Source organism: Phocoena phocoena, chromosome 10 (genome assembly GCF_963924675.1).
Source record: "Phocoena phocoena chromosome 10, mPhoPho1.1, whole genome shotgun sequence".
Lineage (NCBI taxonomy): Eukaryota > Metazoa > Chordata > Mammalia > Artiodactyla > Phocoenidae > Phocoena > Phocoena phocoena.
In genome coordinates this window covers 88,728,643-88,748,140 of record NC_089228.1, presented here as the reverse complement: position 1 = coordinate 88,748,140, position 19,498 = coordinate 88,728,643, and the positions used below count along the sequence as shown (strand labels likewise).

Here is a 19,498-nt window from a genome sequence, read left to right as displayed (position 1 = left end):
CACAGCCTTGTGTTTAACATGTTCCAGGCAGCTTAGGGAAAAAAAAAAAAAAAAAACTAATTTGACTGGAGGTAAAGAAAGACATTTGACATTTCCCAGAGTCATGCATTCAGAAACCAGTCAGGGAGAAAAATTGTATTTTATTATCTACAAAAAAAAAAAAAAAAACTTAGCTGCAGAAGTAGCATGTCAGAATATTGTATAGGATAAACATAGATAAAATTTAAGTTTATTAGGAATGTACTGTAAATAATTATGAGAGCTTTTGATATGTGTGTTTTAATCTGCATTTTTCCACCTAAGGCAATTGGACAGAAAAATTAATTGCTAGAAACTTTTCAGGGGAAGCAAAATAATTCCTCTACTGTCTTATAACTGTTTTCAAGAAATAAATATTTCTCTTACCCAGGTCTTCTAATATATATCTGTCCTTTGTGAACGTTTTTTGGATACTCTGAGTGGTTATATTGAATTAATTAAAATCTCTCTAACCTAACCCTTCAGAGTAAAGTGAATTGCAGTTATTTTCTAAAGCCACACCTCAGGCTTTCTGTTTAAGTAAAACAAAAGTGAGAAGAAGGGGGAAAAAAAAAAAACTAGTTAAAAGTAAGATTTACATAAAGTTTATACTTTAAAGCCATTTATGGGTTTAAAAGAAACTCTTTGCTTCTTCTAGTTCAAGGAATACTTATACAAGTAACATTTCTTACTGGGTTAAAGGTAAAAGCCCAAGTACTATTAATGTCTTTGTTAAATTTCAGTATTATCTGCCTGTCTTGAAGCAATTCTTTTTAGTTTCTCTCTTTAAATCCTTAAATAGCCATACAGAATATTGTTTGTTTTAGGACAAATGGAGAAATAGAATGTGCTTGAATGAACATTCATTCAGCAACCAAATTCTGTTGGAAACCACTGCTTTTGAATGCAAGTGTGTGTTTTCTGTGTGTTATCTGGCCATATGGTTAGAACTGATGTTTCTCACCACTTCAGGCACTCGGGAAATTCGAAGCATAGATGTGACACAAATAACACAGCCAGCTGATTATGTAATGTACTGTAAAATCCACCCCCAAATTGAATTTTAAAAAAACATTGCTTTTTGTTTGTCACAGATGTTTCTCTGCTCAAGGAAAAGCCATGCACTGCAGAATCAGAGCCATGATGTTGTACGTTTTCTGCAGCTAGCAATTAAATAGGAGACATCAAGTAGCAGGAATGCTTCCAAGACTTCTTTCTGCCACTGAGCAAATCACCGCATCTTGCTGGACCTCAGTTTCCTCTCTGTGAAATCAGAGATTTCTAAGCCCCCTTCATGCTCTTACCTTCTTTGTCTATTTAGGGGAATAGGGTCTTTCTTTTCTCCCTTTGTGGTTTGAAAAAAAAAGAAAAAAAAAGCATAAGAGCTTTTCTCATATCTTTTCAACAAAGCCTAGAAAGTTCTACTACACTCCTTTCATAGTGGGGGCCGTAGTTCCCATCACCTCTGTGAGATCAGCGGTAATGCAGGAACCTGTGGACTTTTTCTGTACCTTCTCTTCCTTCAGTGACCCAATCTGTGAAATGGAGGGAAGGTTTTTACAAGACTATTTCTATAGTTCATTTTTCATAAAATGTATTTATGAAGTCAGGTTAAAATGTACTAAGTGAAGTTCTGCACGTCCTTGGAAAAGCCACTTTCTTCACTGACATCTGATGAATAAATTACAAAGTACATCTAGGTTGTTACAGTAGGTGCCAGGACTGACAGCCACTTTGAAAAGTCCTGACAAATGTCCTGAAAGTCAAACTTTGTAAATGGAAACTGAGTTTCCCATAAAAGTGCAGGGGGTTTTGTATTCCCAGCCCTAGTTCTTTTTTTTTTTTTAAATAAATTTATTTATTTATTTTTGGCTGCATTGGGTCTTTGTTGCTGCTCACGGCTTTCTCTAGTTGTGGCGAGCAGGGGCTACTTTCGTTGTGGTGCGCGAGCTTCTCATTGCGGTGGCTTCTCTTGCTGCGGAACACGGGCTCTAGGCACACGGGCTCAGTAGTTGTGGCGCACGGGCTTAGTTGCTCTGCGGCATGTGGGATCTTCCTGGATCAGGGATTGAACCCGTGTCCCCTGCATTGGCAGGCGGATTCTTAACCACTGCACCACCAGGGAAGTCCCCCAGCCCTAGTTCTTAAACTCTAAAATGCTCTAGGAATCAAAGAAGCATTTTATTTAATCAGCTATAAATTATATACCTGTAAAGAAAATCAGAAGGAAAAGAGGTTATTTTAAAAAGGGGTTTGTTGGGAAGATTTTGACGGGATTCTTCGGGTTCAGGTCACTAAATAGCTTTATGAAAAACGTTGTAAATGTTTCTTTGGTGGGTATTAAGATCACGTTGTTACTTTAAGTGCAGCAAGAAAGTACCTGTAATTTGCAGAGGGCTCTAAGCATACATTTACTGTGATAAAAGAGACAGCCTGGATTTAGAGTACCTATTTCCTTCATCTGAAACCTTGTGAGCAGACCAAATCTACCACGAATGACAACTGAGAATTTTGGAACTGAAAGGTCCTCTAAAAATCAGAATCTACTTCCTCTTCAGCCCTGCTCACCTCTCCCCAGCTCCACGTCACTTCTTCCAAACTCTCATTTTTTTCTATGAGGAAAGCAAAGTCCCAAAATGTAGCCAAATCTCTTTTACCTTAAAAATAATCTACCCAGACCCATGTCCTCTCACCCTACTGTCCAGTTCGAATATGTGGCATTTAATGGTGTTGAATAAACCTTCTTCCTCTTCCTCTCCCCTGGGCTCTGCTAGAACTGTGCATTCCTGCTTCTGACCATTCCTTCTCCCTCCAAATAACTTCCCCCTTTCTTCCTGGCCTTGAAAGTTCCAGTTATCTTAAAATCACCCTCCAGACCGACCGACCATTCTTTGGGTTTACAGTTCCGCTTGCATCTTAATCATCCCTGCTGAGCAGCCATATTGTGCTACCAGTCACAAAGCTTATGGAAACCATTGTTTTCAACCTCCTCTTCATTCACAAAATATGTGTGTGTGTGTGTATACAAATATATATATTCTATAAACTCAGGAGTTTGTTCATTTTTTTAATTACTCAAGCAATCTTGTTGTTAACTTCCTCTTCAAAGGGCTTGTCTTAAGCCAGTGATGTACCCTTGCATTCCTGCCGGAGGTTCCAGCCGTTAGGGAAGGTTATGACAGGGATGGTGAGTAGCCCAGGAAGCCGCCTTCTCAGCAGAATGTCAGCAGGGAGTAGATGTTGCAGAATCTCAGAGAAGACACAGTGTACACCCATCATTCTCTAAGGCAAACTGGTCCCTCTAGGGCAGTGGTCGCCAGCCTTTTTGGCACCAGGGACCAGTTTTGTGGCAGACAGTTTTTCACGGACTGGGGGGCTGTAATGCGAGCAAAGGGGAGCAACAGATGAAGCTTCACTCACTCGGCCCCCGCTCACCTCCTGCTCTGCGACCCTGTCCGTGGCCCAGGGGCTGGGGACCCCTGCTTTAGTGGATTAGCTCTGCCTTTAGCATAATAGAAAGCTGGGTGGCTGTAGCCCTAGTGGCCCAAGGGTACCTGTTGCCCTTTTTCTTCTGAAGCCCTGCTTTTTCCTCTGAGAACAGGACTTCCTTGCTGGATAGGAGAGGCATTCTTAGGTAAATCAGGATGATTGCCCTAATTCTTGTTACGTGGTCTTTAACCATACTGGGTTATTGAGTGGGGCTGGGGAGAAAACACTTGGAGAGTAAAGAGGTGACTCATTTAAAAAAACATTTGAGGCTAATAATATGTTTGGCACATAAGATTCCTTATTGTCACCAAGGCAAAGTTGCCTCTTCCAGAGTTCCAGCTGAAACCCACCCCCCATTCCTTAACTTCCTTGTTGTTTTTATTTATTTATTTATTTTTATTTTGGCGGGGGGTGGGGGGGGCCTCTCACTGCTGTGGCCTCTCCCGTTGTGGAGCACAGGCTCCAGACGTGCAGGCTCAGCGGCCACGGCTCACGAGCCCAGCCGCTCCGCGGCATGTGGGATCTTCCCAGACCGGGGCACGAACCCGTGTCCCCTGCATCGGCAGGCGGACTCTCAACCACTGCACCACCAGGGAAGCCCCCCTTGTTGTTTTTAAGGTTATTTGAAACAGTTGATTCTCTTAAAGGTCATATTTGATCATTCACTTCATTGCAACTTCATTCTTTAAAAAAAGTTCTGCGTAGAGCATTTATTATTTGTTTTTGTTGGATTTTTTAGGGGTTGGGGATAGACTGCATCAGTTTTTCATCAAAGTCCTATCTTGCTTATGCTAATTTGTGCTCACTAGCCTCTGGGGAACTTTAAGAGCCTCACCAATGAGACAAAATCCGTAGTTGAGGGGACCAAAAGGGTGATCGGAGAGGTGTTTGCCACTATAAATTACTGCCCATAGCAATTTTCCTGAATCCCTTTGGCAAATAATAGTTAAATACTCACATACAAATAGTTCTCTGATGGTTGATCGAAAGCCCTGCCCTCTACTGTATAAACATAGCAAGTCTTTCTAACTCAATATGTATATATTACTGTCATCGTTATTCTCTCCAGATAAAATGGAATAGCCCAAAGACGATTACTACAACTGTCCACATTAATTCCAACAAGAGGAAAAAAGCGGCATACGTTTTCAGTGGCTCTGCTCTCTCGTATTGTTGTTAATTTCCTGAAAACTTAATGTTAGATGAAGTGTAATTGCAGATTTCCTTAAGAACCATTGACAGATACTTATCTTAAGTTATAAGCAACTCGCACTGTGAAATGTGTGCAAACATTCTAAGTTTCCTTCCAGAAGAATATACTTCAGTGAAACCCAATATTCATCAGTCTTTTTTAATAAACAGGGCCATTAAAGCTCAAAGTAGAAGCTGGGAGTAGTTCTTTTGTTTCTCCTTGATCTTTAAAAGAGACAATAGTGCGGGAACTTTTCACTGGTTTTCAAGGAGTGAACTAAGTTAAGTGTTTGATAAGTATCCTAGAAACCTTACAACCTTCGGCTAAGGGAGCTACATTTGAATGAGAGAGTGAAAAAGAGCAAATTATGGTGTATTTAGGTATTAGCATTGTATAATGGACAGAAGAGTTTGGTGTTTTTGTTTTTTTCTTTTTGTTAGGTGGTCTATTTAGTGCAGCTGTGTTTATGTTTCCTAAGTGGTAACTGCCTGAACATGGTGACAAGTCCCTACATATGAGAATAGGGATTTCGTTTAAAAAATCTTGCCAATGTTCTTTAACATAGAGGGTTGTATTTATCAAGTAGCAATGGCAAAAATGATTCCAGGCACAATCATCCAATACAGCTGGTTTGCTAAATCGGACATTTTGACAATGTTGTAAAAAAAAAAAAAGTAATGATACTTTAAATGTTGCATTTCACAGTAGAAGAAAGTTGGAAATAGTAGACTGTTTTAAAATGGTCACATTGCTTTAACCAACGTTTTGGCTGATTTAACTTCTTGGTTATTAAAAATGCATGCTTAGATCATAAATATAGGTCCTGTAGAGAATTAACAGTCCCCTATTTTTGCTGTCTTTCTCTTAAAAAAATAAAATGAATGTGGGGTCATGCCTGCAACAAAAAAGAGACAGTTGCCCGTGACAGAGAAAACGTATATAACAAGTAAATAACTGAATTAATCAGTAATTTCAGAATTGAATATAACGTGTGAAATGTTTAGGTACGGGGACTTAATGACTAGTTTTTAAGGCATTTTCTTTAGTGTTACATCCCTCGTAACTCAAATTAATGTTTATTACCACTTCATATTTTGCCAAAATATTTTCATGAATTTGGATTAGAAGCAGCTTGTTCTGACTTGTTTTGCAACTTTGTTTCAAGAAAAACTAAGTGATATTTAGAAGATTTTTGTATGTCTTAGAAGCCTTTAATTATCTAACTTACGTTGAAGAAGGAAATAAGATCAAGTTTTGTTTCATAGTTCTGTAAGAAAATAAGATTCCGTTCTACACTAATTTGATATTACTACATAGATAATAATGTCTTTCTGAACATTTGAATCAGTGACTCTTGCATTGGCTGTTAAGTAGCTGGCAATCTGGAGTCTACTTTAAATTCAAGGAGACACGACTTACGGCCCATAACTATTTGGGTTAGCATTTCTTTTGGATGCTCAGGTGTTTGCCCTGATCTCTCCTGTTTTTCTCCCCTTCTCTCCACAGATTGGTGAGAGACAAAAAGTGTTAGTCACAGAAGAATCTTTTGATTCCAAGTTTTATGTTGCACACAATCGATTCTATGAGCAGGTAAGGGATACTCCCACGTTCTTAGGGTTTCTCCAAAATGAGAAAGACTTCTAAAAGTAAATCAGTTTAAGCGAAAGAGACTTAAAGCGGGGGTGGGGAGGTGGGGGGGGGAGGTGTAGAATCTTGTCGCAGGAAGGCTATTTTATAGCATCAAGCCAACCAGGCTAACATGGGGCTTATCTCTGTGGCTTAATCTCCAGAACATTCTATACGAAGGAATTAGTGTGTTTTAGTCCCCATTCATCTTTGACAGGACCCGCCTCTGGCATTGCGGAGTTTGGAACAGGTAATTCTCACTGCCAAAATCCCCACGGCCTGGCAATGTGGAGGGGAAAGTTCTGTCCAGAAGACAGGAAGGATGTCTGTACCGGCGACATCAGCCTGGAAGGGCAGGGATTTCCTGTCCCTGTCACAGCACTCACACAGGCTTTTGATTGGTTGGTCTGTTGGTTGGCTTTTTTAGTTTTGTTTAGTTTCAGGTGTTTTGTTTTTTTGGTTTTTTTGTTTAACTTCCACATTGATAAAAAACGCTGGGGGCAAAGGGAAAGGAGTCTGTTCGTTGGACTCAACTCAAGTTGGGTGAACAACTCTGGAGACCAGCATAAGGATCAAACCAACTTCACTATGAGAGTTTTCTTCGAGGCCAACCTGAAAGGCTTCCCACTCCCTGCCCGTTAAAGTAGCGTGCTTTGCCCCACCAGCAACTAGACTTCTATTTTAGCATTTGGGATTCCACTACCCCAGGTGGTAAAGCAATTCAAAAGCGATTGAAGAAAACAGTGCCTCTTCGGGGGCCATGGACCCTGGGAAGGAGGAGGTGTAATATGCCCCTCCTGGTTAGAGACCCTCATAAGGGCATAGGGATTTCATGGGTCATCCCTGGATCGTATTCGCTTTTCTTAATATCAAGTGAGTTTTCCTACTTTTCTTTTTTTTTTCTCCTGCTCTCATCAAATGACAAGTGAAATTTTTTTCTGTGGGTCACGGCTTGGGAAGGCTCTTCAGGCCAGCCTGGGCAAGTCACGTATAGGATGGGCGAGGGAAGCCGACTGCCCATGTTAGAAAGCAGGGAAGCCAGAGCCGGAGGGGCCTCCAGCATGGGGCACAGGCTGGGCACTGGGTCCTCAGGGAAAGTGGGGGAGCTTTTCATGGCCCAGACCGAATGTGCCCTGTTCGGTCCCCAGTAGAGACTACAGCTGAGGATGGATTCCGAACACTCCATGTCTGAGCTGAATCTGTCTCTTCCCCGTTTTCCACCTCAGTAATTGACTCCAGAGAGCCATTTTCCTATTCAGGCCAAACTTCTGCTTAGCCCTCGGGAGGAGCTTGATTGTATCTTGGTTGCCTCTTTCCTCTCCTTTCTCTTGCCATCTGGGTTTTCGCCTCAGCAGGGAACTTTTTTCCCCTTCATTTTAAAGGCGATGGCATGCCTCATTAGCTGTTTCCTCCAATTTAAAGCAGTCAAGCTTTTTCCAATTATTAAAACCGGAGGGAAAAAAACACTGAGCCCTTCATTCAGATCAAGACAGCAGATCAAGGAGAGTTATTTTCCCCGAGAATAGTGCCAGATCTCCGAGGGATAGTTTGCTCTAGAGATTTTCTTGTTTTATAAAAACTGATTTAAAAGGGCTTTCATATCCTGATACTAAAGCTTTTTTAGTCCATTTGCTTGCCACGAGTAATCCACCACCCAGGTGACCTTTCTTCCTATACTTTGATGAAGCAGTGTACTCAGTGGTCATAAAAAATCAAACTCAGAAAGACCAAGATCCATTTTTGCCTCTCGGAGAAATTAGCTGTGGAACTTCTGGCTCTCATCTCATTTTTCTTTCTTTTTTTTTGGTCTCTAAAACCAAGCATATCAAAGATTTCATAGGAATTATTTTTCTAAAACAAGATGACTTCCAGAAGATTGTATCTAGATATCAAAGTATTGCTGGATTAGAATTAGCCTATTTATTTTGGATTATGACTTGAAAAGATTGGCAAGTAGCTCCAGTACTGAAATAGAAGTGTGAGGGAGACATAATACATACAAACTACCTGTAAGTCCAAGAGGAGGGGAAACATTTGCTCGAGGTCAACAAGTACCTCCGTCAGTAATCTCTAGTGGAAAGGGACCATCTGACAGTTTCCTGTGAGCCAGCCAAAGTACCCTTCAGAGGAGCTGGTTCTATGTGGAGGTAGAACTAACAAATACATGCTTTTCATAACAGAACGAAAGAAGTGAATGGCAGCCATCAGTTAAAGGAGTCATTTAGCTCCAAACACCAAGGATTGGAATATTGAAAAGGTGGCTTTGAAATATTCCTCCTCTTCCCCCAAAACACACACACACATGTACGCTTGCACACACACATATGCACCCAAACATGCGGGCCTTTATTTGAAGTGGCTGCTCAAATCCTGACTCTGACAGCAAACTTGGAAGGTATTAAAAGTATAAAGCTTTCATCAGTGTTGTCCCAGTTTTCTTCATTGCCTGGGACAGCCAAGAATCGGATATCAAAGGCCTGTCCAAGAGTGACTGGCGGATGCCTCGGGCGGTTCCAGGCCTGCCTTCCACGTGCCCTCGGACCACAGGCATCCCACAAGGAGAGAGCGCTGTCTATAGCCCCTTATCCCTCCCAGAAATGCCTTCCCTTCCTGCTAGATCCCCAGGTCCTTGAGCATCTGGAAGATAGAGCCCACTTAGGATGGGATCCCCAAAGAGAAAAAGGACATTAAGGGACAAGTGAGGAACTCTGAATAAAATATGGACTTTAGTTAATAGTAATACACCAATATTGGCTCATTAATTGTGACACATGTATCATGCCAACATAAGACATTAATAAGAGGGACACTGTGTCTGGGGTATACCAACTCTCTGTGCTATCTTAATAATTCTTTAAGTCCAAAACTGTTCTAAGATAAAATTTTAGTTTTAAAAATTAAGTCTGCTCTAATTTTTTTTAAGGTTTTAGTGCCAAAGAACCCCACATTCATGGGGAAAATGGTCGAAGTGAACGTTTATGAATCAGGAAAACATTTTATGAAAGGGCAGCCAGTTTCAGATGCCAAAGTATACGCGCCATCCATCAGCAAACCGTTAGCAAAAGGAGAAATCTCAGGTTTAACAGAGGTGAGTAGAAGATGCTTTTCCTCTCTACCCTGCTAGTAAAACAGCCGCTCTGGAAGCACAGTGATTTCCCACCATGTTTCTGTTATCGTTTATAGTTCCCTTTTTATGTATGCATGAGGCTTTAATCCTTTCTGACAGATTGAAATCTGAATTAGAAAGATGCATTTATGCTGATGCCTATAGCTTTGCTTCTCTGCCTGTGAAGGGAATAAGCTGTTTCTGCTTCTAGGCTAGAAACAGAAGGCAAAAGCCATTATTTTCAGGTGAGAGATTTAACACGGAAGATGATCTGATCCAGTATGTTTCTGTGTCAGTAGATCCTCAGTGGAAGGGGGTAAGGAAAGGATAATTTTTGTGCTTTGCAAAGCTGTTTGTAATATAGTAAAAACCTACATACAGTTAAACAGGCATTAAACCATGTCAGTATATGTGGTTATGGCGCCTTTCTCTAGGGTGTTAGCTGAATATCTGCTTGAGTAATGTGGAGTGAAAATTAAACATTTTTTTCTTTCTATAAAAAAGTAACCTGACCCCTCTTTTATACCTTGGTAAATATGGCTGTTTGCCAAGCTCTCTCTTACATTTCATTGAGCTACAGCTGTAAAAGCTGATGGAGTGTGAAATGAAAATGTGTATCACATTTCTAAGCATCATTTGCTGTCCTTTCTTCAACACAATTGTGAAGTGCTCCCCAAAAAAGCATATAGCGATGACTTAACATTCAGAACAATGATGAGTGATATTTACCTGGCTATATAATTCTAAAATTGTTTTAATATATGTATTATCTTTTCCCTCAAAAGAAATGTCAAGGGCGTGTTAATTAAGCTTTAGGAATCATGACAAAGAAGTTCGTATTATCTATATTCTCGCTTATTGTGGTGGTGGACTCTGGAATCCAAACGTGAGTGACACCTCTCATGAGCTTGACGAGGACATGTGAAGAATCCGTGTGTATAGCCCTCTGACTGATTATGGAATGACGTAGGCCAGCCTTTGTCAAAACCCTGCCAAGTGTGTCATCCTGTTCAACCAGGAGTGAACTCTCACACTTGATAAGCATAACCATTAATGTTTGCTGTTGTTTAGAAGAAAATCATACATCATACGTGGGGCTTTGGATGGATGGCCAGGAAGGAACAGTGTAATCCAGCATTTAAATTATATTGCTAGAGATTTGGCTTTTGACACGTTAACTACTACTTCAGAAATTTTTAAAGGAAGTGGCTTTTAAATTTTTTTTCCTGTTTTTCCTCACAGTGTGTTTTACAAGGTTGATTTTAAATCGCCACAGGGAAAAGGATTTTATGACAAATGGCAGTGGTGGGCAAATTATTATTTCAAGACCCTGCCTGCTTTAATTCCTTCATGTAAGCCTATTGAAAAGGGTGGTATTTTTTTTTAACATCTTTATTGGAGTATAATTGCTTTACATTGGTGTGTTAGTTGCTGCTGTATAACAAAGTGAATCAGCTATATGTATACATAATCCCCATATCCCCTCCCTCTTGTGTCTCTCTCCCACCCTCCCTATCCCACCCCTCTAGGTGGTCACAAAGCACCCAGCTGATCTCCCTGTGCTATGCAGCTGCTTCCCACTAGCTAGCTGTTTCACATTTGGTGGTATATATATGTCCATGCCACTCTCTCACTTCGTCCCAGCTTCCCCTTCCCCCTCCCCGTGTCCTCAAGTCCATTCTCCACGTCTGCGTCTTTATTCCTGTCCTGCCCCGAGGTCCTTCAGAACCATCTTTTTTTTAGATCCCATATATATGGGTTAGCATACGGTTTGATTTTCTCTTTCTGACTCTGTATGACAGACTCTAGGTCCATCCAGAAAAGGGTGGTATTTTAAAACATCACATTAATGATACACAAATAAGGAAAAGCAGTGCCCTTTCACTGGTTCCTTAACTGTAGTGTTGCTTTCTAAAGGGGCAGAGCCCCATTTAAATCCCATGAGCAGCTTTTTCCATTCTCCTCTGCCTCCCTCCAGCCTGGGAAATGGTGTCACCAGTTCTCTCAACAGCCCTCCTCTGAGCCGGCGTGACCCAAAAGCCCTATAGGTGAGATGAGGATAAAGGTCATTTGACTGCTGGCCCTTCTGGGCCTCTAGGAATTATAGTTTGATTGCATGCATTAGGCCAAAGGGTTAGGAATATTGATTTGGGCATTTACATTAAGGGAAACGTCAGGCAAGTCCTTTATCACCATTTGAGACTTCATGTAAATTAATGAACATAGCTTTACGCTTCATTATTTGTCTGCTTTTAAAGATATGCCAAACTCGGGGTCAAAAATCCTTCCTTAATGAATTTGTCCTGGTGTTACAACTGTTTTTGCTAATGATATGAACCAAAATAAATTAAGCGGCAGGAGAACAGCTTCCATTTTTATAGGATTTAGAAGTAGGTGATAGAGGTTATAATCCTGTCTCAGGCATTTTGAGTCTTTGAGTACCGATAAAGGTGCCGGAACTCTTCAGTGAAAACAATGAGCCTCGCTCTGTGGATGAAGTGTGGCCCTGGAAGCAGTTACACCTGAGTTTGCATCTGGACTTGCCAGTTTACCCTAGGCCTGTGACTCCTCTGAGCTTTAGTTTAGTCTGTTAAATGTGACAATAATGTCTGTTTCATAGGATTGTTGAAAGGAATGTATGCAATAGTGTATGTAAACCACTTAAAACTATTTGGGGGACGTAGTAAATAGTTACTAAGTGGTTATTTTCCCTTTCCCCCAAATCTAGCTTCTCTAGAAAGAGCAGACTCTGCAGATGACCGTGGTACTACCAGCTTTGGTCTTGCGATCACGCAGTGCACATTGCATTGGAGTGGGGGTGATCTATTAGGGTAACTTATCCAGTGCCAGAGACACCAATCCCGTCAGAATTTCTATCTTCTTAAATTTTCTAGGCTTTTTCTGAGTTTTTCTAGAGTGATAACCTCCTCATACACACTTTGTAAAGAAACCTAGAAAGGCCAAAGCATCTAAAGCAAAATATTGTGTAAAAAAACATTATTTTCCATAGTAAATGTATTTCCTTAATTGAGAATTTTAAGATTATTCTTTAAGTATTTATCCCTATGCTACTTTGGACTTACGTTGTCTCACTTTAGGCACTGTTGGCCTCTTTTGATAAAACTGGTGAGAGGTACAGCGGACTAGGGGGAGAAGCACAGGCTAGGTAGGAGTCACGAGATCTGGATTATAGGATTCTGGCATTTGCAGTAACAGGCTCTTTGACCTTTTGTATATCACTTAGGTTCTCTGGACCTCGGTTGTCTCTAAGACTCTGTGATTGAAATATTTAATTTGACAAAAATGGATTGAATGCATACCCTGTGGCAGGGCTTTGAATTCTAATTCTGTTCTGTAAATATTAATAGAAATCAGGCCTTGTTATTTTCAAATAATAATAGTTACATAAATGCCCATAACATGGTGGGAAAGGAAAGCTATAGTAAAGTCAAAAGGTTACTGTCCTCTCAGAAATTATATTCTAATAAAAACAGCATATAGTAATATCTTTTTATGGTTATTAACTATTCCTCTTTTCAGTTCAGTTAGAGGAATGGAGGAAGAGAGGAAGGGGAGAGTAGGATAGAGAGACAAAATTAGTCTGGTTATTTTTAGGGAAGGTGGGAGCCAAAATGCCACCTCTAACCTAATAGGGAACATTTTAAAAGAAATATCATTGAAGGGTAATTAATTTCAGAAAAAGGTTATGTAATAATTATCCAATGGAAGGCATTGTAGAGTTCAAAGGGGTAAATATAAATCAAAGAAAGGATAGATCATGCCCTTTTCTATGGAAACTGTCAGGCAGCTTTGTTCTTAGGAGGAAGAAGAGATGGGAGGAAGCAGGGGACACATAAATTTTCATAGACGTTCCAGGACAGTGATTCTCAAGTGTGGTCCCCAGACTTGCAGCATCAGCAATAAATGGGAACTTGTTAAAATGCAAATTCTTGGGCCCCAACCCAGACCTGAGGCAGAAATTCTGGGAAAGGGACCCAGTAATCTGTTTTTTAACAAGTTGTCCAGGTAATACTGATGCAGGCTGAGGTTTGAGAGCCCTTCTTCCAGGAAAATGATTCTCAAGTGGGAAGGAGTGTTTGATATTTGTGAAAACAGTATGTTTAGTAAAAAGGGCCGAAAGAGTAGGAACCTGGGGGGGAAACAGTTTTACGATGTTAAGAGCTCTCTCGTGGAACCCAAACCTGTGTTAACATATCCAATTTAATGTGATGATCTTTTTATACAGTTCATGTTTCTTGGAAAATTACTGTGCTGTTCAGGCAGTCCATCTGAAGAAAATCTTTGGATAAACAGGACCTAGCGTCACCTGTACCAAAATCCATGACTATTTGATAATATGAAAAATCATCTGAGAGCCATCATCAAAGAGTAGGATCAAAAAGCGGTTTTGCTTTAACTCTATTCTGGAAAATTTCTATTACAGAATATTTCAAGCATATACGACAGTAGAGAGACTAGTATAATTATCCCACATACTTATCGCTCACTTTTAACGATTATGTCATCTCTGCTCTTATTCACCCCCATCCCCCTCTGATTCTTTTGAAGAAAATCCCAGTTACCATTTTATTTCATCGAGGTATATATCAGAAAATCTCTCTGAAAGATGAAACTCATTTTAAATACGGTATCAAATCTAAAATAATTAGCCTCAATTCTTTATCCAGTTAATGTCAACACAGTGTTCAAATTTTGCAGGTTTTTAAGCAGTTTGTCTGAATCAGAAGGCAAATCAGGTCCACTCATTGCAATTAGTATGTCTTGTAAGTCACTTTTAATCTATAGGTGTTCCCTTTTCTCTCTCTTTTTTTCTCTTTTTGTATTGCAGTTTATTTGTAGAAGAAACCAGGTTGTTTGTCCTGCAGCGTTTCCCACAGTTTGGAATTTGCTAATTGTATCCTCTGATACAGGCTTCCCTGTTCCCCACTTGTTTTATACATTGGTAGTTAGATTTAGAGGCTTAATCAGATTCAGGTTTGAGTTTTTGACAAGATTACTTCGTGTGATGCTGTGCGTTTCCATTATGAGGCGTAGAATGTCTGGTTGTCTCTCTTTATGTGTCAGTGGTTGATGAGCACTGCCTAGATTCATTGAGTCATTAGGGGTTTCAGAATGGTGGCGTTCTAATTCTGTCTTCCCTTCCTCACTTATTAGCTAAAAGCACTTCCATGAAGAGAAACTTTGCCTTACTCATTTTTGTTTACCCTGAGGTACATTTCTGACGGGAAAGGTGAGATAAAGGCTTGATGTCTTTCTGTTTACCAGTTTTAAAACTTTGAGTTGATTCTGTAACATCCTCCAAAAGTAGCCAATGAGGGGTTTTTTAGTATTATTATAAACTCATGGATTTCGCATGTTTGATATGGTTTTATCCGTTGCAGTTATTATATTTCATTGGTGCTCAAGTTGCTGCATTTTTAGAGAGTGGAAGCTCTTCAAATTACCTCCTCAATCCTTTGACACAGCTCCTGAAGTCTTTGATAGTTTCTTTGCTTTTTGATGTGACAAGATGTTCTAGGCTCATTCTTTGCTCCAGACCTGGAATCAGCCATGTCTCTAAGGAGCCTTGGTTTCTTTTAGTTAAACAAATGATATTTAGAGCCTACAGTGTGGGCTATTTAATTGGTCATTATTTTTATACCTTTCAGCAGGTGGAGCTACAAAATCCGCCCCCCCCCCCTTTTTTTTTTCAATTCATACTAATGCTCCCATCCAGGTCAAATTCTGAAGTTTTCTGTCCTACACCTGTAACTTCTTTCTTCCATCCCAGTTCACAGTAACACAGCGTAATTATTCATTTGCTTTATCCTATGATATTCACGTAACTGCCTGATAATAACTACACCAACACTATCACCAACAGTATGATTACTGAAAGCAGTTTAGGTGGTGGTGCTGGTTTTTCCACTGGTTTTGTTCATAGAGTGCACCCCACTAGGGATGTACAGGCAAAAAACGGTTCTAAAGGCACCCGAAATAATTCTTCATATAGTTATACCAACAAATCAATACATAAGTAGGAGTATTCATTTTCCGTTTCTTTGAATTTTTAACACTTAATTTTGTTTCATAATTATGTAAAATACTTTGCAAAATCAAACCTACAAAAGTGTGTTCTGAGAAGTCCATCTTCTACTACTCCTGTCGCTTCCACCCTGTTTCCTTTCTTACCTATTTAAGGCATTGTTTTTGTTTGTTTTAGTTTTCAGTTTATTCTTCCAGTGGTTTGTCTTAACAATGTAAACATTTTATATATATTACATACTTTTTATTACCTTCTTCTTAGATAAATGTGGATACTTTTGCTATTTTCACTTAGCAATATATCTTGATGGTTACTACCTAACTGTATGTAGAAATTCAGTGAATGTTTCTAATTTTTCTTAGGCTGTTAAACAAAATACCTGAAAGTCTGTATTGCTCTAGCACCTGAGTTGAATAATATTACCCTGTATGAAACCCAATAATACCCTTTTGGTCAAAGAAAAGACAGGCAGAATTACCTTATAGAGAGCACTGGCTCCTAGACCTACAGGAGTGGACTGCAGCCTGATGGAAGGCATTAAAGTGGCCAGAGAAACAATAGGCCAGAGGATAGAAGTGGTCAGACATGCAAGCAAAATAAGGAAGGTCCAGAGCCAACACTGGCAGAAAACACCTGTGTCCCGGAAGAGAGGCTGCTTTGGCTGGTGGACTTCAAAACGTCAGACAACTATCCCTGTTTAGAAATGAATGCATCTGGTTACCTTAGCCTGGTACCATTATACACTTGATTCATTTACTTCCCTTTGTTGAGTCCATGATTACCAGGCCACCCTCTCAACATTGTTTGCCTTTCCTATGCAAATCTGCCTTCCTGCAGGAAGAAAATAGATTTGTTCAGACCTCTGTAAATGTGCTGGTCATAAATTGGCATTCCAGTTTTATACACTGGTCTCCTGAGTCCCACCCACGTGATCCCTTCTGTAGGTGCTGAGCGGTTCAGTTTCTGAGCTTTCAAGGCTGTGAGCCAAACCCTGGGCCATGTTAAATCCCCTAAGGGAACAAATGCCACCCCATGTGGCCTCTGGAGAGATTGCAAGGGATTTTTCCTCTCTCTGTACCTACTCTGCATTGCCATTGGCTAAATACTCCACGCCTACTGCTATGACGCAAAGCCAGTATTTATGGAGTGTTTATCATGGGCTAAATACTGTATCTTACACGCGTTCACTCACAGTATCCCCATAACGCTGTGAGGCAGGTACTATTCTTATCCCTATTTCAGAGATGAGGAATCTGAGCATCAGTAACTCAATAAATAATAACAACTTAGGGCTTCCCTGGTGGCTCAGTGCTTGGGAGTCCGCCTGCCGATGCAGGGGACGCGCGTTCGTGCCCCGGTCCGGGAAGATCCCACATGTCGCGGAGCGGCTGGGCCCGTGAGCCATGGCCGCTGAGCCTGCGCGTCCGGAGCCTGTGCTCCGCAATGGGAGAGGCCACAACGGTGAGAGGCCCGCGTACTGCAAAACAAAAACAAAAACAAACTTATCCAAAGTCACAAAATTAGAAGGTGGGAGAGGCAAGCCAGGATTTACTTCCCAGTCTTACCAATTTCCAAGCCTGTGTTCTTGTTTTTGAATTGTGGTAAAATACATATATAACATAAAATTTACCATCTTAACCACTTTTAAATGCACAGTTCAGTAGTGTTAAGTACATTCACAAGTTGTTCAGCCCATCTGCAGAACCCATTTGTTTCATCTTATAAAACTGAAAGCCTGTACCCACTGAACAACTCCTCATTCAGCCCTGCCCCTGGCAACCACCCTTCTGACTCTAAGCTCACATAAGAGGAATCATAGCAGTATTTGTCTTTTTGTGCCTCGTTTCTTTCACTTACCGTAATGTCCTCAAGGTTCATTCCTGTTGCTGCATGTGTCAGAATTTCCTTCCTTTTGAAAGCTGAATAATATTCCACTGTGTATTTACACAACATTTTGTTTATCCTTTCATCCATCAGTGGACGCTCGGGTTGTTTCCACCTTGTGGCTGTTGTGACTCGTGCTCCTGTGAATGTGGTTGGACAGATATCTCTCTGAGATTTTGCTTTTAATTCTTTTGAGTATTTACCCAAAAGTGGAACTGCTGGATCACATGGTAATTTTAACTTTTTTAGGAACTACCATACAGTTTTCCGCAGTGGCTATACCGTTTTACATTACGCCCCCCCCCAGCAGTGCACAGGGGTTCCAGTTTCTTTCATATCCTTACCAGCCCTGATTATTTTCTGGTTTTTTGGTAGTAGCCATCCTGATGGGTGTGGGATCAAGCCTGGGTTTTTAATCCCAGGCCTATACTACCTTTCCTTTTTGAGTTGCAGGAGTCTTATTTGACAACTTCTACACAGCAGTTTCCTTTTATGTAACAGAGAAGCTTACACTAGGTACAAAAAAGGAGAGGGAAAAAAATGATGAGAAAATGGACAGTATTAATCATCTTCTCTGTGTTCTGTTAAAAGTGGTTCGAGTTGTGAGTTTGCCTTAGGAATACATGGGAATGTGAGCACTACTGCTGCTTGGTAAAGACTAACCAGATTTACTGCTGAGGTTCTTTCTCCTTTTACGGCCCATGTTATAACAAATCACTTGAATCCTCCCATTTCTAGGATGGATACTTAAGAAGTCAGAGCTATTTTGTGCCTGACAGAAGAGAGAGAAGAAAATTCTCTCCTAATTCTAAACTTAAAAGTAGTCAGTTTTATTCCTAAGTTTTCCTCTTATTACTTTTATTCCTAGTCATAGAGAATTGCTTTAAAAAAAGAAGAGGTAGGGTGGCTTTGTGAAAAGAGCTCGAGGTTTGGAACCTGTCAGGCGTGGGTTCAGGTTACAAGTACAATTCCCGTGATGTTGTACAGCACACTTTCTTCAGTCGGTCTCTTCATCTGTAAAACGGGCATAACTAATTCGCAGAAGATTAAATTAGATAATGTGGACAGTGTGCCCAGTGCATAGTACATATGTTAATATTTGATAAAGGGATTCAGTAAGTATACCTTTAAAAATCAGTGATTTACTGACTTCTATTTTAATATTTTTACTTTAACTCTCTAAGTGGTACTTTGCTTCCATTGGTCATCACTGTACAACACAGTATAGCAAATAAGAACATGGATTCTGGGTTCTGATCACCTGCGTTTGAATCCTTGTTTCACCACAAGAATTAGACCTTGGGCAAGTTACTCAACCTCTCTCTACCTCAGTTCTTGCCTCTGGAAATGGGGGACATAATAGTACCCACTTCATAGGATTTACATGAAAATGGCTTGGCAATCAAGAAATGTCAGCTACTGTTACAGTAAATGTTGGCTACGGATAATTAATAATAATTATCATTATTAATTTGTGATACATGCTAGGGCATCATTTTACTTTAAGCAATGAAGGTAAAAATTGCATGATCTTTTATCATTTCAAATGTGATCGTCACCCATTGGTTTCCTACAAAATGGCAAATGAAACCGGATTCATTTAGGGGTTCTTCCACACAGTGAGAATGACAAATTCACAGAAAGAGGCTCAGTAACAGTCTTACAGCACTGGCTGTTCTTACTGACAGGCATTTCTTCCTCTTATTCCTTATGCCCCCTTTTAAAGGAGAATATTCTAGAATGGAGACCTGGACCTACCCTGTTTCTCACAAGGGAAGGGAAGACTGCCCCAGGGTGCCTGGCTGCCACCTGTTTCTCTTCTGTTGGGACTTTGATCCTAATAATGGATTCACTTGAGCAGTTAGATAGCCCAGCACCGACATAGCCAGCTGCCCTCAGAAAGGAAGCAGACATTTTAAAGGGTGGCATGGTTTGCCTCATTACCAGACAAAGAGCCAGCAGGATATTCAGGTGTACTGAGTTTTATGTACAAACTATACTATATTTTCAGAGCTTTGACCCTTCGAAAAGCATTGTTAAAATGCTTTCCTCTCCATCTAACATTCATTTCCAAAACTACTGAAGTGAAAGGGTCTATTAGTTCAGGGCCAGATTTGAAAGCGCATGAAAACTGCAT

At 40.4% G+C, this 19,498-nt stretch overlaps 1 protein-coding gene across 1 annotated transcript in view; it reads left to right on the top strand.

The window, feature by feature from the left end:
- The window catches only part of CDKAL1 (CDK5 regulatory subunit associated protein 1 like 1), a 640,361-nt gene that overhangs the window by 597,473 nt on the left and 23,390 nt on the right, over window positions 1-19,498 (top strand). The window contains exons 14-15 of the mRNA XM_065885642.1: window positions 6,206-6,289; window positions 9,249-9,413. Of these exons, the coding sequence (XP_065741714.1) occupies window positions 6,206-6,289; window positions 9,249-9,413 (249 nt within the window). The remainder of the gene's footprint in view (window positions 1-6,205; window positions 6,290-9,248; window positions 9,414-19,498) is intronic.